At 41.5% G+C, this 16,832-nt stretch overlaps 1 protein-coding gene across 3 annotated transcripts in view; it reads left to right on the top strand.

Annotated features, from left to right (window-relative positions):
* The first annotated feature begins 1,312 nt into the window (after positions 1-1,312).
* Positions 1,313-16,832, top strand: part of LOC113957374 (putative RNA-binding protein Luc7-like 2) — a 32,634-nt gene continuing 17,114 nt past the window's right edge. Inside the window, exons 1-3 of one of the 3 annotated variants that reach the window (XM_027664829.1) lie at positions 1,324-1,449; positions 9,277-9,347; positions 11,035-11,129. Coding sequence is in view for 2 of the 3 variants with exons in the window: in XM_027664821.1 (XP_027520622.1) it covers positions 1,389-1,449; positions 11,035-11,129 (156 nt within the window). In the remaining variant the exon portion in view is untranslated. Of the gene's footprint in view, positions 1,450-9,276; positions 9,348-11,034; positions 11,130-16,832 lie in introns of all 3 variants that reach the window. The other 2 variants (XM_027664821.1, XM_027664811.1) reach the window with 2 other exon arrangements.

The following is a 16,832-nucleotide window of genomic DNA, read 5'->3' as shown; positions in this document are numbered from 1 at the left end:
AGGGACTAAAGGTTTACTCCATCCAAAGTCTGTAGTATACTGCTCCAGAAGGGAAAAAAAAAAAAAGGCTCACTGAAATCACTTCTGGAAGAAATGCTGAAACTTGGCCAGACATAGGTGCTCTTTAAAGAGTACCTAAAGAATGTATGGTGTGGGTAGGAATAATAGCTAAAGCTTCTCAATTTCCCCTAAGCATATTAAGGTATTAAAAAGGAGAACATTTTAACCACTATTGGTATCTCTTCCATTTACTTCACCTTCAATCCAAAGAAATGACCAACAAAAGTAAATTTATATTTTAAAGAAAAAGCAATGCCAGGACATGTTCTAAATAGCTGAGGGGCACCGGGTAGAGAATCTTTCCCTGGACATGTGATAGAAGAGCACTTCATCTTCTCTGCAAGTCCTTGTGAAATACACGTAATTGGGCGGGTGGTTTGTGTTGCCTTTTCTCACTCGTACTGAGGTAATTTCAAAAGCTGAACGGGACCGCGCTGGTGGACGATTAGAATTGATATCCATGACGGGTCCTGGGCACTAGATGGCAACACCACGGTTGACAAAGGGAGAGTCACAAAGTGCAGGCGTTGGAACGGAGAACGTGAATCCAATTTTGAAATTGGATCTCAGCGCCTCGCAAGCTGAATTTGCTGCCGCACGTGGCGAAGCTTCAGTTTTAAGGGAGGTTCTCCAAGAAGCGGGGTATTACAGTAACTTTCATCACCACAACCGCACCCGGCAGCTTGAACGAAGCACGGGGCGACTGCAGTGGTGCTGGACACGAGTCCAGTAGGGAGCTGTCTCCAAACGAGACCGTCCCCAAGGAGCTCCCAGACGCCCCGCCCCGCCCGCCGCCGCTGACCCAGAGACCATGACGTCACAGCAGCCACGCGGGCCCCCCTGGCCAATCAGCGCGCCCCAGAGGCCCAGCCCGGCGGCCCAATCAGGCGCCTCGCCACGCGGTGCGTCACCGGCCGAGCACCGCGGGCCGTGGCCAATGGGAGGGCGCCGCGGCCCGTCCGCGCTGACGTCGCCGAGCGGACGGAGAGACGTAGAGCGCCTGCGCGTGGGTTTCCGTTCCCGCCGGCGCGCGCGCGTGGCGGGCGCGGGAGGGAGCGCGCGGAGGGGGCGCGTGCAGGGGCGCGAGGCGGCGGCAGCGGCGGCACCGGGCCCGGCGCGAGGCGGGATTCCCGCTCCGCCTCCCCCTGGGAGCGCCAGGCGGAGGCAGCGACCGCTCCTCTCCCTCCCCCCGCGGCGGCGGGGGAGCGGCCCCGCCCGGGCCCGCCCGTGACGCGAGGGGCAGGGCCGAGCGCCCGCCGCGCCTCGGGCCTTGCAGGCCGCTGTCGGCGTGACTCGGCCGGGCTGCGCCGGCCGTCCCCGCGCTCAGGATGTCGGCGCAGGCCCAGATGCGCGCCATGCTGGACCAGCTCATGGGCACGTCCCGGGACGGTAAGTGCCCCCGGCCGCGGCGGGGCGGGCAGGAGGGGGCGGAGCCGCCGCAGCCCCGGAGGTCACGGCGGCTCCGGGCGGGCCGGGCGGCGCTCGCCGTGATTGGCAGGCCCGGGGCCCGTTCCCCGCTTCCCCCGCGGGGCGGGGCCGTCGGTCACCGGCGGGTGGGGGGGCTGGGCACCGCCTCCCCCAGCGGAGCTGTCGGCGCCGGGCGCTGCCGTTCCCGGTGCTGTCGGAGGGAGATGCGCTGCCGGCGGTGCCCGCAGCCCTCCCGCGCCGTCCCGTGGAGGGACACGGCGGCTGCGACATTTTGCTCGTGGGGAGGGGGGACACAGCGAGCTAGAAAATCCCTCGTAAGCCAACAGCCCCTTCCATAGAGCAGGGTGGGTTTTTGTGTTATTGTAGTTTTTGTGTAAATTCCGACCCAAGCCATCGTGTCAGTTAGCAGGCGGGTACGGCTGTTGCTTTCTGAAAGGCAAAATGGGGTTGACCCAAGTGGACAAGGTCTTGTCAAATCAAGCCCCAAACGGCTAACTAGAAGCTTAACATCTGGAGGCAGTAATTCCCTGAGGGAGATATTAGATGTACGGTCGGGTTTCAGATCGCTCTGTGGTCGCGCAGTGAACTGAAGATTATTGCTGTGTAAAGCTGCTCACAGTTTTTGTCAGGGCGCGTGGCGATGAACTCGAAAGTTTGAACCGGCACTTGACCGTAAATCCACATAACTGGGGTGCTGTTGGGAAAGAGCAGTTCCTGTTACGCTGTGCAGTTCTTATAAGCAAAAGAATACTGCACCCGAGGGTAGGCAGCAATTAGAGATGATTTCAGTGTTCTGCATGTCGTACTCGCTCTTGCAGATGTGTTACATGTTTGTTGAAGCTTCGTGCGGAATTAATGGTTGCCTGTTTCCCTGTGCACCGATTAGGATGTAGGAAGTGGGATGTATCTCGTATGTGCCAATCATCTCTTGGTACTGGGCTAATGTGATGTGACAGCTTTTTTAGTATAATATAGAATTTTAAATGGATGTAACTAGTTTTCACATACCCCATATACTATGAATGCTTTCCGCTAAGTTCTAATCTTTGTTCTGCAAAGATTGCCTTCCAGAGTAAGGCTGGTTAGTGAGTGGTCATCGTGCAGGATCTAATTTAGGGTGGTTTTGTCTTGCTCCAGAAGATTTTCCAATACTTCCTGTTGTGGCTGCGCGTGTCTAAGTGCTTGGCAAAGTAACATTTTGCTTATGAAACTCGAGTCTTCCCAGTGTTGGCACCTAGATCGCTGTCTCAGAGCTGCCTGAGACTACACAGAAAGTTTAAGGGGGATGGGGGAGCTGTTGCAGTTTCTGAAAGTATTTTCTGTTGGGCGGTGGGAGAAGAGTGTGATTTACCTGTGGCAGCTCAAAAATGCTGAGTGACTAACATCTAAACCAGAAAAAGTCACTAGGTTTTTTTTTAGCTTTGTGAGAAAGCAGTTAGTTTATTGATGCTTGTATTCCCCCCTCCCCCCCACCCTGTAATTCCTAAACCGCATGTGCTGAACTGTTTAGAAACTAACTGGCTAGAGAGGAGGCATTTAAACAGAATTGGCAGGATGAGGAAGGATAAGAAGAAAACATCATTTGCAAAACTGGCTTCCATTATTGGATTCAGGATCTCTATGGAACACCACTCCAGTTTAAAGAAAAAATGAAAAATCCAGTGGAGTATTATTTAAAACTGGAGTGTGCATAGGGATTGAAAATATGCCTTTTTTGCAGAACTGGTACTTACTAAATTCAAGGCCAGGCTCAAGGTCATTGAAATGTTGCTAACCTTGAGAGTAGTGGGATTTGGGGTCGTTAGGGTTTTTTTATGTTTCTATTACCTTTGACAAATATTCGGTTTCTAGTAATATGCAAATTGCAGCTTTTCATGAGAATGTGGCAATTTTTTAAATTCCTGGTAGAAGATAGCTCTCATTTCACCACTTGTCCCCATTGCCTTTGGTTTTGCTCTGCCTGGCAGCACAATGGAGTTTAAAATGTTTTTTAAAAAATACTCTTTCTTGGGCAATGTTTGTGTTGTATATTGTTAAAAATTACTGAAGTGCTTTTTAATTTTATACTTTACACAGTCTGGTGGGGTTTTTTGTTTTGTTTTGGGTGGATTGTGTTCTTTGGGTTTGAGGGTGTTTTGGTTTTTTGTTGTTGGGTTTTTTTGGGTTTTTTGGGGTTTTTTTTTGAGGAACCTAGAATATGCAAGTTTAAACCTATTTTAGAAAAGGTAGATCTAACATTTGATCTCTTCAGTGGGAATAGAAAAAACTCAGAGGTAAATGAGGTAAACTCAAAACCAATGGTGATGCCTGAATATTTGTCTTTTTTATTTATTTTTTTTTTTAGCTTATAGTATCGTTTATAGAGAACAGGAATGTGCTCTGAAAATGGTTTTGAAAATTCCACAATGAGATGCTCAGACATGGTTTTAGGAGATGAACTGTAGGCTGTAATTTGTGGAAGTATGTGCACACTCATTATAAATGGTGTCCCTAGGGCCAGAATGGAGAAGCTTGGAGGATGTAGTTATTAAATGTTTATGGATTTGCTGTTAAGCTCTGAGAACACCTAGAAAGCACAGCTCCACATTGGTCAAATTGATTCAGAAAATACCCACTGAGCCGTAAGAATATTTATGGAAAACAAACTGTGTTAGACAGGAGTCTTCTCACGTCAGACAGAGCTGCCAGACACGTGGCCGACTAGAACCAGGTATGCAGCTTCAGGCCTGCCCCTTGCTGGGCCCTTTCCCAGAGGGCCCTATGCTCGTGGACAGGGAGAACTGGGAGCCTCCTGACTTCCTTTGGCAACCTGCTTCCTCCCTTGCCTGAGTTTTGGCAGTAGGATGGATGCACTTGTGGTCACACGGCATCACTGGTGGTACCTGCCAGGATGTGAGGTTCTGGCATAGCCTCTTGGCAGCTGCCTGGGCCAGTGCCCTGGTGCTCCCTGCCTGCCTTTGCTCATGTGACAGACACCTGACAGAGTGAACCTGAAGGCACTTGGCAGGTGCTCCTCAGCAGTTTCCAGTGAGTTGCAGTTCTTAGAATATGTCTGGGTTATCTAAAAAGCAGTTGTATTGTTAATGTCAATACAATGAAATAATTCTGTAAATGGTTCTCTTACACACCCGAAAAAAGCACATTTAAAAAGAAGCTGGCTTTTTTTAATACATTAAATATACCCAAGTTAAACTTCTTTTGCATGCTTCTCTGACAAGAAGTGGAAAACTGAATTGAATGTGGACCATGACAGAATTAAAAAAAATTGAAAGTGCCTTAGATTTTGATGTGAGTAAAAGCCTGGGCTCATTTACATTTAATATACTTATGACTACGGGTTAAAAGAAATCTTCTCTGAAATGTCATTTCAAGCACTGATAACCAGGCATACTTAGAGAGGCTTAAATATAAATTACTGAAGATACAACGTGGGGTTCCCAAACACTGAGAAATAGGAAGTGTTGAAGATCAGGTGCTAATCTTATGTATCAACATATGAATATTTTCTTCATGTTTTTTTTTCTTGTTAGCAGTTAAACTAAAGGAGTTTTTATTACATTTTTTTAATAGTATTACATTATAGTATTACATTTTTTTTATAGTATGCTTAGATAAACCCTGTTTTTGCCATCCCTGTTCTCCAGAAAACAGAAGTGAACCTTACAGATAGAATCATAACTGTAAATCAAGTCATTTACAAATTGAGTGAAATGTTAACAATTGATGTTAGTCCCCCAGGGTTTGGGGGGTTTTATTGTGTTTTTTTTCTTCAGAATATAGTTGAAATGGGCAAAGATTGACAAGTTTTCTTTAAAGGCCTGATTGAAAAGATGCAGTTTTATCTTAAATCAGCTTATCTGGCCCAACTAGTTCATTTTCCTGCAGGTCAGTTATGTGCTCTGCCTTGCTACAGGAGTGAGTGCCCGAGTCAGCATGAGGAATTGGTTAGAAACAGGGGGTGAAGCAGGATCATTGCTTCTGACAGTAGTGCAGACACAGCAGATCCAAATGGCCCTGGTGCCACACATCTTGAAACTGCTAAGACTTGACTGTTGCAAAGAAATGTGGTGGTTTGGGTTTTCTAAAATAATTGCCGCTACTTCAAAATTAGTGTATAGTTTAGGGATATGTAAAGCTAACAAAGTTAATTGGATTCTTGTAAGGACAGGTGAATTTGTGCATGCTTCTGAGATGTAGATGTGCTCATGAAAACGTTCTCCCAAGCATCCTAACAAATATTATGCTATGTGACTAGCAGAAAAATCTCTGCAGCCTTTAGGTATACAGAACTCATATGTATGAAGTGCCAGTCAGCACCTCTTTGGCTTCACCTGCTAGCTTTTTGAGCTGAGCTGCTGTGTTCAAAGTCTTTGGTTCTTCAGCTGTTACTAGCAAAGCACTTTTCTTGTTGTAGATCATCTTCTTCTCACTTTGAAACTTACAATATTCTATTTACATCTATTCACATCCTAACCATTTTTTTCTGTTTTATACATCAGTTATCCTTAGCAGTGGTTACTAGTGTGTGACTTTTCTGTCCTCATTGTTTGGGAGGAGCTGAAGTGATGCTCCTGCACTAATTTTAGCCATCTTGTGTTTGGTGGCACACTTTATGTGGTAACAGAGGTGTAATCCAGAGCATGTAACCCATTTTTTGATTTCTTTGTTTCTGTATGAGATTACTGAAGAGTCTCTATGTGCTTAATGATGCATATTGGGTTGATGTTGGTATTTTCAGGGTAGATAGATTTTGGTTTTCCACTTTGCGTTACACGTGGCGGTGGAAGGATGAGAGCTCGGCTTTCAAATATGGAGCAGTAATGGCAGAGAAAAGTATTTCATATACAGGAATTTCTGCAAAACCTGCCCCAGATGTTGAATTGGTATCAGCGCAGAAATCCGAAAGTAGTCGCAACACATAAACTTCATGAAAAGATACTTTGTCAATCAGGAGCTATCAGAAGGTTTTAAGAGCAACGATCATGTTTAGCGAATTGTTTGTTGTTGCTAGCTTTGTTACAAAGTTCTGGTAGTTTAGCCTTTGAAAATGAGGGGAACAGTAAAGAACTTGAGGAATTTTTCTACTCTCTCTCTTTGGGACACCTTATGAAATGGTGTTTGTGATGAAGCAAATAGGCATGTTCATTCATATATTAGTTCCACTTGTAACGCATTAGCTAAAAAATTATTTCATTATATTCTGCATTCACAAGTGTTACTTCAGTCATGGTGTAAAGCAGAAGCAGTCCTACTTAAAAATATGTATTATTCTAAAGGTGTTATGGTAAAAATGCATCCAGTGTTAGTGACAAAAATATAAGAATTAGCTGCCCATTCAGTGTGCAGCAGGAACAGGATCTTCTGTGACTGCTTAAGCTTCGCTTAAATAATGATGAATATTTGCTATAGAGGGCTTGCTTTGCGAATGAAATTTGATACACAGTTTTTAACCAGATACTCCACCCAGTTGGTAGCTCTTCTTGAATAAAGCTTTCAGAGTCCCTGGCCAGTATGTTGGGACTCGTGCTTCAAAAATTTGAGTGGAAAGTTAACAATTTTTTGTTGATGTAGCTTAATGCAGGAAGTCAACAGCATGAAAATTCAAATGCTCATTGTTTCCTTTTCATGGATTGCACCATTAGTTTACAATTAGAGGTTACAGTTGGATTATAAAGGGTAATTCTCATCTGTGCACTGGGATTGTTGATAGTAGTGTATTAGGGTACATCAGAATAGTAAGAGATGATGGATCAAAGAAGTCATTGATATGAGCACGTTATAATGCTAAGCATTGTTGATGCCTGAGTGTTCATTCTGATGACTTGTGACTAAAATGTACTGAACAGGAATGACATTGTGGAGGCTTGTTTATAGGTTAGAATTGGGAGTTCAAAATGAACTGTATAGTACAAGTGCACATTGTGATCTTAACCTCTGGATGTTCCTTAATCAGCAGTATGCATTAGTCTTGAATATTGATGTGAATTTTGCAGTCAGCATGTTTCATACAAAATAGAAAACTTCCATTAGAAAGTTTACGTTACTGCCATAATGTCTTTAATATTTGTGTCTCTAGTGTGCAGATTCCTTATGCTTATAAAGGATAGGACATGTGCAAGTGTCAAAGTTCCCTTAACGTTTTGCTTTTTTGCTTGAATGGTTTCAATTCTGTTTCAAAGTTTTCCGTTCACCTGGAAACTAATCTCTTATAGAATGTGGTTTGGGACAGGTATGTTAAGTAAACTAAAGATTTTACTGCTTGAGGAAAATTTAATTTATATTTTTTCCATATAAATTTTATCAACCTTTTTCTTTTTAATGGAGAAAATTTAATTGGAAACACAGGGATGGCTTAATAGATGTTGACTCCTGTAATACCCTGGTAAATTACTTTGATTTCTTTAATGCGCATGAGTCCTAAAGATCAATAGTTGGATACTCTGCTCTTTTTCAGAGGCAGGGTTAAATAAGTTGCTATTCTGAGCTAATTTAATTATTTACCTATTAAAATACAACTTGCAATAAGGTCTGAAATATCAGTGTCCTCTTTACAAATGTTTAAGAATACTTCTAAAATTTAGATGATGCAGCTGCTTAGTGTTTTAGATGTATTACTTTCTTATTACAGGATATATAAAGCCTTTTTTTTCTAAACACTCATAAGCATTATTTAGCATTCTCTTGTTTCTTTGACCATACAAAGAGGGTATCAACCTATGTACAGTTTGACAAGGAGAAATAGTGTCTTGGTTATCAATGTACTGTGGAAGTTCTTGGCTTAAGAACACATCTGTTCATGTTGTTTTAATTCTTAGAAGGCATCTGCATAAGTTTTATTTGCTGTAGGCAGAATGTCAGGTGCATAGTGGATCCATAGATTTTATTCTGCCCTCCCCCCAGCAACTCATGTAGACCTCAGGTCATCACCTACTCAAGATGATTCATCTGTGGGTCAGCAGCAGAATGCATCTTCTGTCTTTGCCAACAGGTGTGCACTATTCAGGAGTACTGGAGCTCACAAAATTCGTTAATAAGTAAGAGCATTTTCTTCTGAGGCTGTCAGACTTGCGAATGAGCTGCCAGAGGGACACAAAATTCAGTCATTGTTAGGACGTGGCATATGACACCTTTTTGATAAGTTTTTCCTTCTGAAACAATATAGATTAAAAAGAAATGGTGAGGTATGAAACTGTTTTTCAGAGGAAGGAAGAGGTAAACACCCAAATGATCTGTGTATGGAAGCCTTCCTGAAAGTCCCTTAAATACTATACCAAAGGCACAGTGCAGAAAGAACAAAGGTTTAAAACGTAAATGTATAAAGTGTTCTCGAGGCTGTTGTTGACTAGTTTCTGCCAGCTCTTTCTCCCTCCCCCCCATGCTGTCTGACCTCGGTTTGGTAATTGTGATTGTCATGCTAGCCACTTTGGTGGAAAAAGATTATATTTCAGCTGTAGCATCAATACCTAGTTGTGGTAGAGGTGTGAAAAAAAGCTATGACCAGATGTTGAGGTAATGTCTGTGAAAATACTGCTTGCCAACTTTACATGAAGAACCACCATTTTCCAGCAATTTTCTGGTCTCGATAACTCCTTGACTTCTGTTAGGTTAGTGCTTTTAGGCTGCCAGATGTGGGGGTTTTTAAATACTTTTCTTTATTTTGTTCATGTGTCTTTATATAGAAGAATCTTTACAGTCAACATGTATTTCTAGATGCTGTGTTAAAATTGCTGGCAGAGTCTATTATTCTATACAAACTGAACAATCTGGCCCCTTGTTTTATTTATAAAGGTTCAATGTATCTTTGCCTGCCTACATCAATCTGCAAGGGAGTGTCAGAAAGGCCCCGCATTCGCCGAGCCGTGAGTTATCAATAACTTTTCAGATGTGTTAATGAATGTGGAACAAACGCAGTTATGTGTTTAAAAAAAATACGGATCCACCTCCTAAAAAGCAAAAAAAAAAAAAAAGAAAAAGAAGAGCAAAACTCTTTACTGCAGTAGCAGGCATGATTATAAAGGGATTACTCTAAATTTTTAGTAGTGTAAGTATAACTAAGCAGTAAGGTTGTCCTCTAGAAAACCTATTGTTGAACTGCTTTGAAGCTCTTTGGTGTGTGGGTTACAGGTCTTAACTGTTGTATCCCGCAGGCAAATTAAGCATGTGTTGTTTATGGAAACTTTTGTTTACTTAAGAATCTGAAACGTGGCCCATCTGAAAATGTTATATATTAGTATCCTATGCATAGAACTGATATTTAAAAATCTGATTACATAATGGTAAGAAAGGCTTGTAATCTGTAAAGATATGGGTTTGTTATTCCCTTCTGTTATAGTTACCTCAGTAATGAATTTGGCTTCTTGAATTGTTTAATAGATTCAAAAGTCTTAGAGTTTCAAATCATGAAGCCTTAAAAAAACTTTAATAATTGCAAAATATATCTACACTCTTTAAATTATTTAATGAAATGGAAGAGGCTGCTATCTGAACTCATCGTATGTCGTGGTTTTTTCCCAGCAGCCATCCTTGCTTCAGTAATTCACCAGTAGGTTTTCAATGATTAGAAATCTTAACAAGTTGTTATGTTTAAAAAAATAACTGGCTACATCCTGAGCAAGATTAAGGTGTTTTATCATGCCTGTGTCTTAACAAGAAGAGAGCCATTGCTGTGATCTCTCTTCTGAATTCCAAACAGTGATAATTATGTTATGACTCAAAGGGAAACATATGCCCTCATCCCCAGAATACCAACTGGTTACTTTGTTCGGAAGACTTCAGGTCTTGCTCCAAGAAGGGGTTATTTAACCTTGCAATTGGACCTCAGTATCTGGGCAGGTTGATGTTTCTGCTGATGCAGGAACTACAACCTACCACAATGAAGATCTAATTAAGATGTTCCAGCCCAACAAGCAGCATGTAGAAGAGAAAAGGAAAAAAAAAAAGGTTTATCATATGGAGATATGCAAACACCTGTAAGATATTTTGCATATAGGCTATGCCCGTATATTTGACTGATTTTCTTTTCAGGTTTGTAAGCATTTAAAATCATTCTTCTGCCAACTCTTTATGCTATTCCCATCAGAAGTAAGAGGGTGCAAAATCATAAAATAAGTATCAGGTGGGATTTGGTGAAGACTCAATGTGTATCATTTTGTGTTTATGAGGCTGCTTTTATATGCTAATTCTTGCATACAAATACATCACTATTTCATGCAAAATCTGAATAGAACATTATATAGCTCATTTAACAAATGCTGTTGTATCAAAGTGTTTTTAAGCTAATACTGACTTTCTGGTTTCAAGCACTTTTCCTACCGCATTTTTGAAGGGGAAATGTGAGAGGTTTTTTTAAATAGCATTATAGAGCACTAAAACACACATTTGTGTTTTTTGTGTTATTTGGCAAAGAAGCACAGAGTGTTTTAAGTTCTAGTTTCCATAGACGTTCACTATGTGACAGGGCCCTGTTAACACTTTGCATGTAACCTGGAGAACATGTTTGACTTCCTCAGTTTTCTAACCTGGAATGTGCTGATTTCTATATTGCAGGTGACACGACCCGTCAGCGAATCAAATTCAGTGATGACAGAGTGTGCAAGAGCCACCTTCTCAACTGCTGCCCTCATGATGTGCTCTCTGGAACTGTATGTAGCTAAATCTCATGTTTTATTTAGATAGAATGGAGAAATTGAATTATATTTGTTCTTTGTAATATTTCCTTTAATTTCATAATTTTCAGTGAGTATCTATCTAGTGCTCTCCAGTTGGTCAGAGGAACTTTTATAAACGACTAATTTATGGGTTATGAAGTTAGTTTTTAGAATTCTGTATGCTAATTATTACTTAAATTTCACTGTTTGGTATTACATAAAAAACCAAATAACGCTACCTGCATGAATTGCGCCACAGCAAAGTGGTCTTAAGCTGGTACAGTTACAAGTAGTAGAAAAAAAAGAAATATAATTTATGCACAAATTATGAAGTTGCTTTCTTAAATTATGTGGTAGTGGGAAAGTATCCTACAGATACATTTGTATAGGGAAGGGGAGAGGTGATCTTTCTTTCTTCAGAAATATTTAATGAAAATAATTGAAAGTTCAAATAATTAAATTTCTAGAAGCTGAGATACCTTTAATATGATAGTGGCACTTACTATACAATATCCAGTTACTGTGCCATTTTCATAAATTCTAAGGCCAATATTAAATCTCCATTTATGGCATATTAGTAAGTTGTTTGACTTGGATTTTTGTGTACTCTGTAGCCAAAGTTCTACTGCCTGAGCATAGCAAACAAGGGGCTTTGACAGTGTGTGTGTGTACTTTACCTTGGAGTGCCTGTTTTAAGTAGCTTATTTTTTGTGAATGGCAGGTGAGTTGTGTTTCATTGATTATGTAACCTGATGTTCAGTGATGTTAAAATAATTAATAGTAGAGAGATGTAATGTGATGATATGCGGAGTCTCGTGTGCCTACTGGTCTTAATGCTGCACTTCTGTACCTTTTCTTACTCATGTTGGCACATATAAGTACTGGAAAACCTGTCTTAAGGATTATTTGATGTAGTACTGTGTACCAATGTATATCTAGTTTTGTTTCGAGCTGTTGTTACATTACTGTCCAAACAACATGGGGAAAAGGGGGGGCAAATGTGTTCTTTTCACCCATCTGTTAGGTTAGCCAGTGTTTTGGTTGTGTGGTAAGAAAAATAGCTTCTGCTGGGGGGGGTGGTTGGACATACCAGTATGCTGTAAAAACATACAAAGTCCTTGGTCATAATCCACAAGAAGAGACTTTTCAAAGATTGGTTTGGCAGCTCTTCATTGTGTCTAATTTCGTAAACAAAGATTTCTAGGACAGCTGTCTTTAGCAAGTAAGAAATGTTTATCTTTAGAACTATAAAAGTCATAGTTATCGTACAGTAGTGCCTCTGATGGTGCAGGTCAATCACATCAGCTGAGAGAGCTTACTCAGTTTAGGTGGAAGTTTCATCTGTCTCATACTGGATTCTGCTGCTGCTCTTGCAGAACTAAACTAAACTGCCGCTTCGGAGAATATCAATCTTTTCTTTTTCCTTCCTCATAATGCAATTAGTCATCATACCACAAAATGTGTTTCACAATGTAAATCCAGGTCCAGAAAAACAATGACTGGTTTAATCCTTTTAGTGAGACTAGTAGTAAGGGACTTGTAAGAGGCAGGCTTTACCTGGCCCATGTGATGTTCTGCTGTGGACCTTCTCTCTTTAAGAGCAGTTTTTAAAAGGGCAAGAAGTGTAGAATCTGACTGAACAGTTTATCATTGATTTAGAAAATGACTGTGAAGTTTTCTCCAGAGTTTTGAGAGGAAAATTTTGATTTTTGCATTCAAGATCTATACATAACAAAGGTTGAGTGACACTTCTTTTTTTAAATTCAAATCCATGAATGCTTCTGAAAGGATAAGTTCTCTGGGGACATTTTATGAGGTTAAATCTCTTTGTTGACTAGATTATCAGTAAAATACTGGACATGAGTTGCTATTTTTTTTGCATCACAAGATAATCTGTGATTCTTAAGTGCTGCATATTACTGTTCCTGTCTGCAAAATGCAGGCTTCTGTACAATTCTAGATCCACCCACTCTTTTGAAAGCACTCAAGGAGGACATTCACAGATAACAGAAGACAAAGTGACTCATATGAGTAGGCGCTATTAATTTAGTGTATTCTTTCTTTCCCTTAATGGCCAAATCCCCCAATTTCTGCTGAAGTGTTGATTTCCCTTGACAATAAAAACCATGTTCCTCAGGCTGCAGGGTGTTTTGGTAAAGGTACTGTGTGAATACTTTTGGTTTAGGGGTTTTATTTAGGGATATGTTTTTGTGCTACCAAGTGTCTGGGTTTGTAGACTTGGAAATTCTAAGTCAAGCAGTCAGAGGTGTGTCTGCCTGCTGGAGGTGATTTTGTGTCACTTTTTGGGGAGAGATAGGGAGAATATTGGTTTGGATTTTTTGTGGCCGCCTGCTAAGGGCAGTGGGAGTAATGGGCTACATGGAAGCCATAGGTAGAATTCTGAGTCTCAACAGCAAAAAATGCAAAGATAAAATTGTAGCATCCTCTTTCAGTTTATTAAATACCAGTTCCAAATCTCTAGTGCTCTGTGATTTTTTTTTTTTAGTTGAAATGTGTTCTGAAGTTTGTGTGAGGCACATAGTAAACTAATTGGCAAGATCACAGAACTTGTATTCAAGATTGTAGAACAGTGCTCAGAACTTGCTTTTGACAATGACTCTCTCCAAAGCTATTTTAAACTGTCACTTTTTCATATTTTGGTGCTCTGCTTTTTCATGATGATTACTTGGGTGCCAGCTCGCATAAATCAGTGGTTTAAGAATTTGCTCATTCAGGTTGAAAAATTTATAATAAGAGATTAATAAGTCTTTGTAAACCCTGACTACTGGGACACTGAATAATTTGCCACTTAAAGTTAGCAATTTTTATTTCATTTTTTTGGCCTTAGAGGGTTAACACTGTTACATTTATCCTAAACAGTTGCTGATGATCAGGCTTGTGGGCTTTTTGGTGGCTTTGGTTTTGGGTAGGGTTTTTTTTGGAGTTTTTGTTTGTGGGTGTTTGGTTTTTTTCTTAAAAAAATGTTTGTTTGTATTATGATATTAGGACTGAAGCTGCATATGTAGGAGTCAGATAACTCCTCTGTAATGGTACAAACCTATTAAGCAACATTCTCTGGATTTAAGTAAGGTCTGTGCTGTGTTCTGCAGGTTCTACAAGATGTATAAGCATGTTTTCTCTGTCTTGGTATGTTTCTGAGTGAAGAGCTGAGTACTAATGAAAACTACAACATGGGAAGACTTAAAACAACTACCTTTAATAAGATTTAAAGTAGCAATGTCCTGAATATTTGTAGTAACCCAGTAATTATCTTTAAAGATCCCAGAACAGTTCAATACTTCTGCATCAATCTGGCTTTCTTATTAGCTTGATTGTGCTTCCCTGATGAAAAAAAAATTCACAATTACTGTATGTGGTCTGTGCAAACCATGGTTGAGAAACTCCTTTCTCCTCAGTGGTTTAACTTTGTATTTATGTGTATTTGTTGAGGAAAATCGCTTTTTGCATTTTATTTATACTGACATGAAAGTATGCTGTGTCAGCCCAGCCCTGCACTTAAACCTGTCTTCAGGTGCTCATGAATTTATTACACTCTAGTCTTCAGGACTGCTGCTGACTAAAACCATACTGACCAAGACCTTGGTTTAGCAATATACTTGAATTCCTGATTAACTTTAAGCTTGTTAGTGGTGGAATTCAGCTCCAGATTAAGACATCTAAATTTAGGTTCCAGCTGAGGAGCTAGGTGTTGAAGCTTGCTCTGAAGTCAGAAGGTATCTAGGCAATGGAGCCTGGGAAGGGATTCAGTTCACCTCCCCACTGGGTATCTCTCTCAAGGTGGGGTGTATCCATTTAGGCTCACTGAATGTACTGTCTATGTCTCCTTTTCCTGCTGTGGAAGAGAAGTTTGGATAGTTCACACATCTGCAGATAGGTGTTAGTAAAGTGTTTTAATCTGTAGTTGGTTGATTTGCCAGCAGGCCCATTGGCTCAGTGGAACTATTTGCATGCTTGTCACAGTTTAAATGAAACTGGACTGTTTGCTAAAGAGGATGAGTTATGAGATAGACCAAACTCCTCTCTCTCTGCAATTGTAATGTCAAATTAAGGGGGCTTTACTCGAGGAAAATGTGGGAAAAAAAACCAGAAGAAATAACAACCCTTTATTAAAAAGATATATATATGTTGGCAAAAACAGTAACCAGAAACAACAATAACAACAAGAATTCTAAATGAATACCCTCCTGTCCCTTAGCTCAGTCCCAATTGTGGCCTGCAGGGGGCGCTGTGGGAGCGCTGGAAGGTGCAGGGCCTGCAGTCCCCGGTCGTGGTCGGCAGGGGGCGCTGTGGGCTCCGGCAGTCACCCCGCGGGGAGAGGGGCTGGAGGGAGCGGTCCCGGGCCGCGCGGGGAAGCCGAGGAGGAGACGGGGGGGCGGTCCTCGCCTCCGTGGGGACGAGAAGGAAGGCAGGCAGCACACTCTCACGGGAAAACTCACCGCTGTCCCCAAGTGGCAGGGACTCACTGCAGTCTCAGACGATGGCGTCTCAGCAAAGAAACTCCCCCTTCTCTCCCGCGGGCAAGCAAGCTCCCCGTTGAGGCACAGCAGCTCCCGGGAAACAGGGTATCCAGGCAGGCTGAAGCCAGCAGGACCAGAAATCCAGCTGGGCTGGGCAGTGAGATCACTTCTCGGAGACTCCTCCACTGGGCTCTGGATGGGTCCAGCAGGGACAGAAGAAAAACCCTCCTGCTCTCTCTGCACCCCGGGAGACAAGCAACCCCACCTCCCCCTTGCCTCCGACTCCCAACCAGCCCCACCTGGCCCCGGCCCTCCGGCCCACTCAATGTAGCTAAATCGCCCATAAAGCAGGTCGGCCAGTTCTTTTGTAAGGCTAATGCCAGCTCCTTTGTGAAGCTAATCAATTCTTTTTCCCCCCTCAACCTCTGTTTTCTCTTACAGGGAAAGCAGGGGAAGGGAAAATTCCTCTCTCAGACTTATAACCCATAACAATGCTTAAAACTTGTGTTTTGAGATGTGACTGTGATTTTTTTGCTGTACTGTTAGAAAAAGCATTAGAAGCTGTTAGAAGGCATTGTGCTGGAGGGTATCAGCTTTTCAGTTCAGGACTGATTTGATCATGTGAACTGCTTCAGCTTAGCAAATCAAATTAAATTAGGCTTGCATAAGCTACCTCAATTTGTAGCCTTCAGCCCAGTGGTGATGAATTGTGAAGTGGTCTCTTGCCCTCTCAAGTGATCATGTCAGTTGCTTGAAATGTATTCTTAATTTTTTTGAACAATGCCAGGAAAGTAAACTGATTATACCGTATTCCATTTTAATGGCTTTGATTTATCTAGGTGAAGGGAGGTTTTGTTATTTTCTGTACGGTCATCAGCTTCAGTTTTAGTGTATTACATAGTCAAGCTATAAGAATAAATACTATGTGAACACTTAATTATCTCATTTAAAAATAAGAAAGACCTGCTAGCTTTGTAAGTGAAGATCTATTCTAAGGACTTGAAGTCTTCAGAAGTGAGAGTATGGTTATAGGGAGAAATGTCTTTTAAAAAGACTTCTGAAGATACCTGGAATTCAGTGATTACTAAGGACTTCAACTTAATAATTTTTGCATCCTTTTTGGTCAGCATTTCTTTCCTGCTAGTGAAGTCCCGCTAGTGGGGTCAGAGGACTTAAATTACACATTGTTACATCATCCTAAAGGCTCCCTTTCTGAATA

The sequence above is a fragment of the Corapipo altera genome, unplaced genomic scaffold, assembly GCF_003945725.1.
Source record: "Corapipo altera isolate COAL_440 unplaced genomic scaffold, ASM394572v1 1, whole genome shotgun sequence".
Taxonomy (NCBI): domain Eukaryota; kingdom Metazoa; phylum Chordata; class Aves; order Passeriformes; family Pipridae; genus Corapipo; species Corapipo altera.
This window is presented reverse-complemented; position numbering and strand designations above follow the sequence as displayed.